This window comes from Balaenoptera acutorostrata, chromosome 5, assembly GCF_949987535.1.
Source record: "Balaenoptera acutorostrata chromosome 5, mBalAcu1.1, whole genome shotgun sequence".
Taxonomy (NCBI): domain Eukaryota; kingdom Metazoa; phylum Chordata; class Mammalia; order Artiodactyla; family Balaenopteridae; genus Balaenoptera; species Balaenoptera acutorostrata.
The window spans coordinates 29,001,363-29,014,041 of NC_080068.1; the positions used below are offsets into that span (position 1 = coordinate 29,001,363).

General features: G+C 38.4%; 1 protein-coding gene across 1 annotated transcript in view; it reads right to left on the reverse strand.

Moving 5' to 3' along the window:
* Window positions 1-648: 648 nt before the first annotated feature.
* Window positions 649-12,679, reverse strand: part of TTC29 (tetratricopeptide repeat domain 29) — a 264,270-nt gene continuing 252,239 nt past the window's right edge. The window contains exons 12-13 of the mRNA XM_007189384.2: window positions 1,296-1,365; window positions 649-736 (exon numbers count right to left, since the gene is read on the reverse strand). Coding sequence (XP_007189446.1) covers window positions 712-736; window positions 1,296-1,365 — 95 coding nt within the window. The 3' untranslated portion in view covers window positions 649-711. The remainder of the gene's footprint in view (window positions 737-1,295; window positions 1,366-12,679) is intronic.

Consider the following 12,679-nt stretch of genomic DNA (forward strand, 5'->3'; position numbering starts at 1 on the left):
TATGAAGTGGGGGACAGTCTTATGGACCTGATCCCTTAATCTGTGGTCTGTGCCAACTCCTGGCAGTTAGTGTCAGAATTAAGTTAAATTGTAAGACACCCAGTCAGTGTCTGCTGAGAACTGGAGTGGAAAAACTCACACATTTGGTGTCAGAAGTGGGGCAAATAGAGGAAACGAGTTTTCCTTTACCTTGGTGAAGCAGACTGTTTTGAGCAGTACTTATCAGTATGATAGTCTCGATTGGTTACAATCCTTTAACATATATTGAAAAGGTTCCCAGGAATTTTAGTAAATCTTTTCCTACCTTTATTCAGCATAGACTTCCTTAAGCTTAAAACAATTTTCTCATTAGACACAACCAAATTTTGATTCTATAATAGCATTATTTCTATTGCTTCTCAGCCTTTTGGCTAAGATCAAGTGTAATAGCACTATTTCTGGTAGAATAATGGATAAGAGGAAAATTTTACAGTTTAGCTTATGGATAATTATTGATATTTCTAAGCATTTGGGATATATTTAATTTTCATGGATTTAGATGTTTTAGACTAAATTTGTAGTAGCAAATTATAATACAAAATCCAATGAAAATGTAGTCATAGTTTTATTATAACTCTATTATTTGTAACATACTCATATTACAGGTATCGAAGACTGAAGTGATATAAATTACTTCTTGATTTGTTGTTGAGTCAAAAGTTGGTTTAAGTCTCATTTTTTTTGATTATCTGGAAATCTGAAATAAAATAGATTATAAAATTAAATTTTATATTGGACTAGAAAGCAAAAAAACAAAAACAAAAACCTTGCTTTTAAGATATTGCAATTGACCTTGAATAACATGGTTTTGAACTGTGGGAGTCCACTTATATGCAGACTTTTTTCAATAGTAAATACTACAGTACTATACAATCAGTGGCTGATTGAATCTGCAAATGCAGAGCCGAGGATATGGAGAAAAATATGTATACGGAGGGCTGACTATAGGTTATATGCATACTTTTGACTGTGGGGAGGGTTGGCATCCCTAACCTCCATGTTGTTCAAGGGTCGACTGGATTTTGTATTCTGTAATTTTTAGACATAACTTAAAAGATTAAAAGTACTTAACCTTATGTATTATTTAAAAGTACCTCTATGATTTCTTTCTTTCTTTCTTTTTTTAACCAATGTTTCAGTAGTAGCTTATCAAGTGTTAGATGAAGTTACCTTTTTTGTGTTTGGAGAATTACATTATACTTAGTATCTTGCATAATGTGGATACTTAATATAAAGTTTAACTTGATTTATCATACCCACTGAGGTCCTCTTCCGAAAACTCTGAGGTTTGATATAAACTTTCCATTGTGGATCTTCTAGACCCTCCTAAAGAAAAAAAGATGTATGTATTTAATGGTTTATCACAAATAGAGTTTACAGGTCTTTTGAGTTTGAACGTGGGAATCTCTTTTCAGGGGTATCTACCCTTATCACCTGTATGACAAAAGTTTATGTATCACTTGTATCACCAGTGCAGATTATATTGGTCAAAGATGGCCACAATGATATCTCTCACTCTACACGTTCCTCAAAACTATGACCTTGCCACTTCCCCTTCAAGAGGTGGAATCCAATTCCCCTCCTCTTGAAACTGGGCTAGGCATAGTACTATTTTGTAATCAATAGAATGTGGAGGAAGTGACTGCATGACTTCCAAACCTAGATAAGAAGAGGCTATGCTGCTTCCACCTGGTTCTCTTAGGATGCTTGCTTTGGAGGAAGCCAGTCACCATATAAAAAGTCCTACCACCCTGAGATTGCCATCCTGGTGAGGCCATGTACAGATGCTCCAGTTGACAGTCCCAGTTGAGCCCAGCCTTCTAGCCATCCCGCCAAAGCTCCACTCTGTGAGTAAAACTTTCTTGGATCCTTCAGATCAACCCATCTGTCAGTTGAGTATTATCATTGGGTAACCTCAATGGATGTCTAGCCAAGCCAGGTTCGAATTCCTAACTCACAGAATTCTTGTGATATATGAAATGGCAAATGGAACAGCCACTGTTTGGAGATAAGATGACTTGTTAAAGCAAAACTCTGAGGGACAATTAATTTAGAGAGCAATATAAAGAATCCAAATAATCAAATAAGATATGGGAAATTTAGACATAAGCAGAAATATTAATTTATTACTTAACTTTCATATCTGCCCTTCTACTTTTTTTTTTAACATCTTTATTGGAGTGTAATTGCTTTACAATGGTGTGTTAGTTTCTGCTTTATAACAAAGTGAATCAGCTGTACAAATACATATATCCCCATATCTCCTCCCTCTTGTATCTCCCTCCCACTCTCCCTATCCCACCCCTCTAGGTGGTCACAAAGCACTGAGCTGATATCCCTGTGCTATGTGGCTGCTTCCCACTAGCTATCTATTTTACATTTGGTAGTATATATAAGTCCATGCCACTCTCTCACTTCGTCCCAGGTTACCCTTCCTCCTCCCCATGTCCTCAAGTCTATTCTCTATGTCTGCGTCTTTATTCCTGTCCTGCTCCTAGGTTCTTCATGACCACTTTTTTTTTTTTTTTTTTAGATTCCATATATATGTGCTAGCATTTGCTATTTGTTTTTCTCTTTCTGACTTACTTTACTCTGTATGACAGATTCAGTCCATCCACCTCATTACAAATAACTCAATTTCATTTCTTTTTATGGCTGAGTAATATTCCATTGTTTATATGGGCCACATCTTCTTTATCCAAACATCTATCAATGGACATTTAGGTTGCTTCCATGTCCTGCCTATTGTAAATAGAGCTGCAATGACAATTTGGTACATGACCCTTTTTGAATTATGGTTTTCTCAGGGTATATGTCCAGTAGTGGGATCGCTGGGTCATATGGCAGTTCTATTTTTAGTTTTCTAAGGAACCTCCATAAAGTTCTCCATAGTGGCTGTATCAATTTACTCTCCCACCAAGAGTGCAAGAGTGTTCCCTTTTCTCCACACCCACTCCAGCATTTATTGTTTGTAGATTTTTTGAAGATGGCCATTCTGACTGGTGTGAGGTGATACCTCATTGTAGTTTTGATTTGCATTTCTCTAACGATTAGTGATGTTGAGCAATATTTCATGTGCTTCTTGGCAATCTGTATTTCTTCTTTGGAGAAATGTCTATCTAGGTCTTCTGCCCATTTTTGGATTGGGTTGTTTGTTTTTTTGATATTGAGCTACATGAGCTGCTTGTAAATTTTGGAGATTAATGCTTTGTCAGTTGCTTCATTTGAAAATATTTTCACCCATTCTGAGGGTTATCTTTTCGTTTTGCTTATGTTTCCCTTTGCTGTGCAAAAGCTTTTGTTTCATTACATCCCATGTGTTTATTTTTGTTTTTATTTCCGTTTCTCTAGGAGGTGGGTCAAAAAGGATCTTGCTGTGATTTATATCATAGAGTGTTCTGCCTGTGTTTTCCTCTAAGAGTTTTCTACTGTCTGGCCTAACATTTAGGTCTTTAATCCATTTTAGTTTATTTTTGTGTATAGTGTTAGGGAGTGTTCTAATGTCATTCTTTTACATGTGACTGTCCAGTTTTCCCAGCACCACTTATTGAAGAGGTTGTCTTTTCTCCATTGTATATTCTTGCCTCCTTTATCAAAGATAAGGTGACCTTATGTGCGTGGGTTTATCTCTGAGCTTTCTATCCTGTTCCATTGATTTACATTTCTGTTTTTGTGCCATGACCATACAGTCTTGATTACTGTAGCTTTGTAGTATAGTCTGAAGTCAGGGAGCCTGATTCCTCAAGCTCCGTTTTTCTTTCTCAAGACTGGTTTGGCTATTGAGGGCTGTGGCTAAAACTTCCAAAACTATGTTGAATAATAGTGGTGAGAGTGGGCAACCTTGTCTTGTTCCTGATCTTAGTGGAAATGGTTTCAGTTTTTCACCATTGAGAACGATGTTGGCTGTGGGTTTTTCATATATGGCCTTTATTATGTTGAGGTAAGTTCCCTCTATGCCTACTTTCTGGAGGATTTTTATCATAAATGAGTGTTGAATTTTGTCAAAAGCTTTTTCTGAATCCATTAAGATGATCATATGGTTTTTATCCTTCAATTTGTTAATATGGTGTATCACATTGATTGATTTGCATATATTGAAGAATCCTTGCATTCCTGGGATAAACCCCACTTGATCATGGTGTATGATCCTTGTAATGTGCTGTCGGATTCCGTTTGCTAGTATTTTGTTAAGGAGTTTTACAACTATGTTCATCAGGGATATTGCCCTGTAGTTTTCTTTCTTTGTGACATCTATGTCTGGTTTTGGCATCAGGGTGATGGTGGTCTTATAGAATGAGTTTGGGAGTGTTCCTCTGTCAGCTCTATTTTGGAAGAGTTTGAGAAAGATAGGTGTTAGCTCTTCTCAAATGTTTGATAGAATTTGCTGGTGTGGCTGCCTGGTCCTGGGCTTTTGGTTTTTGGAAAATTTTTAATCAAAGTGTCAATTTCAGTGTTTGTGATTGGTGTATTCATATTTTCTATTTTTTCCTGGTTCCGTCTTGGAAGGTTGTGCTTTTCTAAGAATTTATCCATTTCCTCCATGTTGCCCATTTTATTGGCATAGAGTTGTTTGTAGTAATCTCTCATGATCCTTTATATGTCTGCAGTGTCAGCTGTTACTTCTCCTTTTTCATCTCTAATTCTATTGATTTGAGTCTTCTCCCTTTTTTTCTTGATGAATCTGGCTAATGGTTTATCAATTTTGTTTATCTTCTCAGAGAACCAGCTTCTAGTTTTATTGATCTTTGTTGTTGTTTCCTTCATTTCTTTTTCATTTATTTGTGATCTGATCTTTATGATTTATTTCCTTCTGCTAACGTTGGGGTTTTTTGTTCTTCTTTCTCTAATTGCTTTAGGTGTAAGGATAGGTTGTTTATTTGATATGTTTCTTGCTTCTTGAGGTAGGATTGTATTGCTATAAACTTCCCTCTTAGAACTGCTTTTGCTGCATCCCATAGGTTTTGTGTCATTGTGTTTTCATTGTCATTTGTTTATAGGTATTTTGGATTTCCTCTTTGATTTCTTCAGTAATGTCTTGATGATTAAGTAGTGTATGGTTTAGCCTCCATGTGTTTTTATTTTTTCCAGATTTTTTCCTGTCATTGATATCTAGTCTCATAGCATTGTGGTCAGAAAAGGTACTTGATATGATTTCAGTTTTCTTAAATATACCAAGGCTTGATTTGTGACCCAAGATATGATCTATCCTGGAGAATGTTCCATGAGCACTTGAGAAGAAAGTGTATTCTGTTGTTTTTAGATGGAATGTCTTCTAAATATCAATTAATTCCATCTTGTTTAATGTGTCATTTAAAGCTTGTGTTTCCTTATTTATTTTCATTTTGAATGATCTCTCCATTGGTGAAAGTGGGGTGTTAAAGTCCCCTACTATTATTGTGTTACTGTCTATTTCCCCTTTTATGGCTGTTAGTATTTACCTTATGTATTCAGGTGCTCCTATGTTGGGTGTATAAATATTTACAATTGTTTTATCTTCTTCTTGGATTGATCCCTTGATCATTATGTAGTGTCCTTCATTATCTCTTGAAATAATCTTTATTTTAAAGTCATTTTGTCTGGTACAAGAATTGCTACTCCAAGTTTCTTTTGATTTCCATTTGCATGGAATATCTTTTTCCATCCCCTCACTTTCAGTCTGTTTGTGTCCCTAGGCCTGAAGTGGGTCTCCTATAGAGAGCATATATACAGGTCTTATTTTTGTATCCATTCAAGCCAGTTTATGTCTTTTGGTGGGAGGATTTAATCCATTTACATTTAAGGTAATTATCGATATGTGTGTCCCTATTACAATTTTCTTAATTGTTTTCGGTTTGTTATTGTAGATCTTTTCCTTCTCTTGTGTTTCCTGCCTAGAGAAGTTCCTTTAGCATTTGTTGTAAAGCTGGATTGGTGGTGCTGAATTCTCTTAGCTTTTTGCTTGTCTGTAAAGCTTTTAATTTCTCCGTCAAATCTGAATGAGATCCTTGCTGGGTAGAGTAATCTTGGTTGTAGGTTTTTCTCCTTCATCTCTTTAAATATGTCCTGCCACTCCCTTCTGGCTTGCAGAGTTTCTGCTGAAAGATCAGCTGTTAACCTTATGGGGATTCCCTTGTGTGTTATTTGTTGTTTTCCCCTTGTTGCTTTTAATATGTTTTCTTTATATTTAATTTTTGATAGTTTGATTAATATATGTCTTGACGTGTTTCTCCTTGGATTTATCCTGTATGGGACTCTCTCTGCTTCCTGGACTTGATTAAATATTTCCTTTCCTATATTAGGGAAGTTTTCAACTATAATCTCTTCAAATATTTTCTCAGTTCCTTTCTTTTTCTCTTCTTCTTCTGGGACCCCTATAATTCAAATGTTTGTGTGTTTAATGTTGTCCCAGAGGTCTCTGAGGCTGTCCTCCATTCTTTTCATTCTTTTTTCTTTATTCTGCTCTGCAGTAGTTATTTCCACTATTTTATCTTCCAGGACACTTATCTCTTCTTCTGCCTCAGTTATTCTGCTATTGATCCCTTCTAGAGAATTTTTAATTTCATTTATTGTGTTGTTCATCACTGTTTGTTTGCTCTTTAGTTCTTCTAGGTCCTTGTTAAACGTTTCTTGTACTTTCTCTATTCTATTTCCAAGATTTTGGAGCATCTTTACCATCATTACTCTGAATTCTTTTTCAGGTAGACTGACTATTTACTCTTCATTTGTTTGGTCTGGTAGATTTTTATCTTGCTCCTTCATGTGCTGTGTGTTTCTTTGTCTTCTCATGTTGCTTAAATTACTGTGTTTGGGGTCTCCTTTTCACAGGCTGCAGGTTCGTATTTCCCATCGCTTTTGGTGTCTGCCCCCAGTGACTAAGGTTGGTTCAGTGGGTTGTGTAGGCTTCCTGGTGGAAGGGACTAGTGCCTGTGTTCTGGTGGATGAGGCTGGATCTTGTCTTTCTGGTGGGTAGGACCACATCCGGTGGTGTGTTTTGGGGTGTCTGTGAACTTATTATGATTTTAGGCAGTCTCTCTGCTAATGGGTGAGGCTGTGTTCTTGTCTTGCTAGTTGTTTGGCATAGGGTGTCCAGCCCTGGAGGTTGCTGGTCGTTGAGTGGAACTGGGTCTTAGCGTTGCGATGGAGATCTCTGGGAGAGCTTTTGCTGTTTGATGTTACGTGGTGCTGGGAGGTCTCTGGTGGACTCATTTCCTGAACTCAGCTCTCCCACCTCAGAGGCACAGGCCTGACACTGGCTGGAGCACCAAGACCCTGTCAGCCACATGACTCAGAAGAAAAGGGAGAAAAAAAGAAAGAAAGAAAAAATAAAATAAAGTTATTAAAATAAAAAATAATTATTAAAAATTAAAAAAAATAAAAAGTAATTTAAAAAAGAAAAAAAGGAAAGAAAGAAAGAAGAGAGCAACTAAACCAAAAAACAAATCCAGCAATGATAACAAGCACTAAAAAGTGTACTAAAGAAACAAAATAAAACTATCCAAAAAAAAAAAAAAAAAGGACAGACAGAATCCTAGGACTAATGGTAATAGCAAAGCTATACAGACAAAATCACACACAGAAGCATACACATACACACTCACAAAAAGAGAAAAAGGAAGAAAATTTATATATTGTTGTTCCCAAAGTCCACCACCTCAATTTTGGGATGATTTGTTGTCTACTCAGGTATTCCACTAATGCAGGGTACATCAATTTGATTGTGGAAATTTTATCCACTGCTTCTGAGGCTGTTGGGAGAAATTTCCCTTTCTCTTCTTTGTTTGCACAGCTCCTGGGGTTCAGCTTTGGATTTGGTCCTGCCTCTGCATGTAGGTCACCTGAGGGCGTCTGTTCTTTGCTCAGATAGGACGGGGGTTAAAGGAGTAGCTGATTAGGGGGCTCTGGCTCACTCAGGCCGGGGGGAGGGAGGGGTATGGAACGTGGGGAGAGCCTGCTGCGGCACAGGCCTGCATGACGTTGCAATAGCCTGAGGCATGGCATGTGTTCTCCCGGGGCAGTTGTCCCTGGATCATGGGACCATGGCAGTGGCGGGCTGCACAGGCTCCCAGGAGGGGAGGTGTGGATAGTGACCTGTGCTTGCACACAGGGTTCTTGGTGGCTGCAGCAGCAGCCTTAGCATCTCATATCCGTCTCTAGGGTCCACACTGATACTCGTGGCTAGCGCCAGTCTCTGGAGCTCATTTAGGCGGTGTTCTGAATCCTGTCTCCTCATGCACCCCACAACAATGGTCTCTTGCCTCTTAGGCAGTTCCAGACTTTTTCCCAGACTCCCTCCCAGCTAGCTGTGGCGCACTAGCCCCTTTCAGGCTGTGTTCATGCAGCCAACCCCAGTCCTCTCCCTGGGGTCTGACCTCTGAAGCCTGAGCCTTAGCTCCCAGCCCCCACCCCTCCGGCAGGTAAGCAGACAAGCCTCTCAGGCTGGTGAGTGCTGGTTGGTACCGATCCTCTGTGTGGGCATCTCTCCACTTTGCCCTCTGCACCCCTGTTGCTGCCCTCTCCCCTGTGGCTCTGAAGCTTCCCCTTTGCCACTCCCCCCATCTCCACCAGTGAAGGGGCTTCCTAGTGTGTGGAAACCTTTCCTCCTTCACAGCTCCCTCCCACTGGTGCAGGTCCCATCCCTATTCTTTTGTCTCTGTTTTTTCTTTTTTCTTTTGCCCTACCCAGGTATGTGGGGAGTTTCTTGCCTTTTGGGAGGTCTGAGGTCTTCTGCCAGCATTCAGTAGGTGTTCTGTAAGAGTTGTTCCACATGTAGATGTATTTCTGATGTATTTGTGAGGAGGAAGGTGATCTCCACGTCTTCCTCTTCTGACATCTTGAAGGTCTCCTGCCTTTTTACTTTTGACTTGAATGCACTTATCTAATAAGATGCTCTTTATCCTTGCTTATAACAGGCCTCAGTGTCCAGGTCCTCTTTCATTTCCTGCATTCTACTTTTCATAAAGTGCTGCATATTTCATATTTTGTCCCCATGTCCCACCTACCACAACTCCTGAAACATTTCCACTATATTCTCACTTTATTTTCTGAAATTCCTTTTACTTTCTTGTTCTGACAGAATCTTGGCTGTCCTCTGAGGATACTGCCAGCCCAGAAGCCCTTCTTGTTTTTCTTTTCATCAGTCCTCTTACCATTGTACTTGCAGAAGGGCAGGTGTCCTCCTCCTTATTGTTCTCTTTCAGCGTATTTGCCCTCCCTTCTTCCCTTCCTAAAACTCACATCATCAATTTATATAATCAACTATCATTGTGATCTACCTGCAACTGGATCATTCTCAGTTCATTTCATCATTGGTTCATTGTCAATTTCCCACTACTTTCTTAATTTAGCAATTTAAATGTACATTTAGAAGATTCTTTCACCCTGGGTCTCAGTTCCTTGAGCTCTGTTCTTTTAGATCTTGTCCTTTACCTTACCATAGCCATTAATTCCCATGGTCATTCTCAGACTTTTTCATTACCAGTAACTGCAAGCCCCCCTCAAACTCAGTTTCCTGCATTCAACTAGTAGACTGCCAGCTTTTATTTTTTCTGGATCACTCCCTCTACTACCTCACCACCAGCAATTCTTCAACTCCACCGGGACTTCCAATTCTACCATCTTTTCATTGTTCCTCCCTATCTGGATTTCTTCTTTCCCTTCTTTGTACCATTTAAACTCCATGGTCATTCACCCTCTTGCATATAGGCTGACTTCCTTACCCTTTTTTTCTCACTTTGTTATATTCGCTTGACAAAACTATAATCCCAGTTAAATCCAACTCTCTGCCTATTCCTCCCCTGCAGTGTAAGGCTCAGTGTGGCTGGAAAAACATACAAGTGGGTCTCACTTTAAATTCATGGTCACCGACATTAGGGAGAACTCAATACTTTCAGGCCATCCTATTAAATGTTCCTAGTCCATTCATTCTTCCACTCTCCTAGATGACTGATTTACTCTTTCTTCCATTTTCTCAAACCTCCAACTCTCTATATTCATTATCATTCTCAGCTGATGATTTATTTTCCAGTTTCATAGAGGAAATAAAACATAGTAGGAAAAAGCTTCCACAAGCTGTGTCAAGAGTTACTTACTTGTTTCTGTTCTATATGCTTCATGTCCCCCATACTCCCATCTAAGGTCAACCCCTCTGTCTTCACTAGATCTCATCCTCTCTTGCCTACACAAGACATGGCTCTAGTAATTCCTTCTGTCTTTCACTTATCAGTTTTTTTGCACTCTACTAAGTCTTCCCCATCAGCATATACATATTTGGTTGAAGACACATTGAGTAAGTTCTCATCAATGAATGTGGACAGAATGATACATACTGCTTCTGGGTCTGAGCATTAAGCGTTGGGTATTCATTTTTCCTTAAACTTTCCATTTTCCTCAATCTTGAACATGGAAATTTATGATTCAGTTTCAACGATGCAGACAATAACAACATCCAAGTCAATCGTTCTCAACTGGGATGATTTTGCTCCACAGGGCAGATTTGGAAATATCTGGAGATATTTTTGTCATCAAAACTGGTTGGTGGAAGTGCTACTGGCATCTAGTGGGTAGAGACCAGGAATGCTGCTAAATATCCTACAATGCTCATGACAGCCATTCCCCACCCTTCTCTCCAACAAAAAAATCATCCAGCTCAAAATTTTAATAGTGCTATATTGAGAAACCCTGCCCTGGGGGATGGTGGAACAATAAGACAGAAGGTCATGGCCCCCTGAATGCCTGTGAGACTACCTTGTAAATGTAGACAGCTCACTTCAGGATTAAGGAAGAAACAAACTTCTATATTCTTAAGCTACTGTACTTTTGGGACTCTTTGTAATAGTAGCTTAGCCTTTACTTTAACTAATATATTCCATCACCTTTTGAAGTAAAGAACTACCCTGGGCTTCTCAGTTTAATATTTTGATTGCATCACAATACAGAGAACCATCCTGACATCCTAATGCCTGTTTTATACTATCTAATGTCTTAAACTCAGCATTCCCTTTGGTTTGGCAGGATGTAACAATATTTTTGAAATTGGAGAAATTGTTCCTGGATTTTCCAAGTTTGAAATTATGCCTGGTTGGTCTCAAATAATTGTTTAGCATTCATTCCCCAGATGCTCAGCAAAGGTGATTTTTATTGTGGAATAGTTTTCAAGTAGATTCTCTGAGAAGAATAGCTACATCTGCAGCTACTCTTTTACTCAACTTGGGCCACAATTGCTAGTTTAAAAAAAAGACATTCACACTTGCTGTGTTAGGAAACCTTAGCAAAGGTTAATTTATACAGGGGAACATTTGAAGTTATCATTCAGGTTTTCTGAGACTTCTGTTCATTTGCTACAGGGTGAGCATCATGGGATTGTTGACTCTTGGTTCCATCTTGCGAAAGCACTCATTTTGATTCTTAACCTAGGTTTCCTGTTGTGGGTCTGTTCTTAGGGTATGATTTGAGATGTTTGATCTGTAGATCTTCAAGGAAGCTGGAAGATTAGGACCCATATCACTCCAGCAAGGGAGACCAGAACCAATGCAAAGCTGAGAGTTTGGTATTTGCTTACACCGCCTACCATTTCAATAGAAATAGGCACTTCCCTGTTGCTAATAGTAAAGACTCTCAAAGGGTAGATTCCCTCAAGTGGGCAACAAAAGGATCTCATTTTACCACATTTTTTTCCTACCTTGTACCAAAGAGCAATAGAATAAGTCAATGATGCTGAATTGCAATAAACCTACAATCCGATTCCTTTACTTGAAACAATGGCATATAATTTTCATATAATACAGTACTATATATAAATGAGATTTTAAAAAAATGTTATCTGTAGGGGAGTATAAATTGAAATGGGAGAGATGCTACCTGGTAGTTTTGTGACTGAAAAGGTGAATGAATTTTTATCATTTCGTCATGCAAAACATTTTTAGTGGCCTTACTAGAAAAAGGTAAATAATAACTCATACATAAATGTTGTGTCATAGTTTATAGACTAGACCCCTGGTAATGGATTCAACCTTTCCACAACAAATCAAAAGTATTGTTGTATGCTCACATGAATATGCAGCAGTCATTACCTTAAATTTAAAACTCACTGTAAGCAGCAAACACGTAGAGTAGGATATGAAGGATGTATTGTATCAGTGTGGTCTGCAGAGAATTTCTTCAAAACGTTTTTGCTTTGTTGAAATATGTGTTGCAGTTCAAAGCTAAAGGGATTACTTCTGAATAGTCGTCATAGGGTTGATTACGTTTGTATATTATATTTAGCTGGACCCTGCAGGCTATTATTCCATTAGGTCTGCCGGTCCTGCTATTGTCAAAAAGTTGATCACCTAATGTTAAAAGACTGTGCTTTCTGTTGACCTTATCAAAATGTCTCAAAAGGCTTTGCTAACAAATAAAATTCAGGTTGTGTTTCATGAAAATGATTAAGAATAAATACCATGTATGAAAACTGCTCGTATCTTATGGGTGATCTTAGCATTATGCCATTATTAATGAGGAGATTATATTTTCCTTTAGTATTGCAGCACAATTCAATTTTAGTAGAAATAGTTCTTTTTCATGCTCATAGTAGACAGTCTCAGAAACTGATTTCCAAAAAAAGGACAGAAATAGCTCCCCTTCTCCCATGTATTCAAATCACATAAAATTAACACCATGGAAG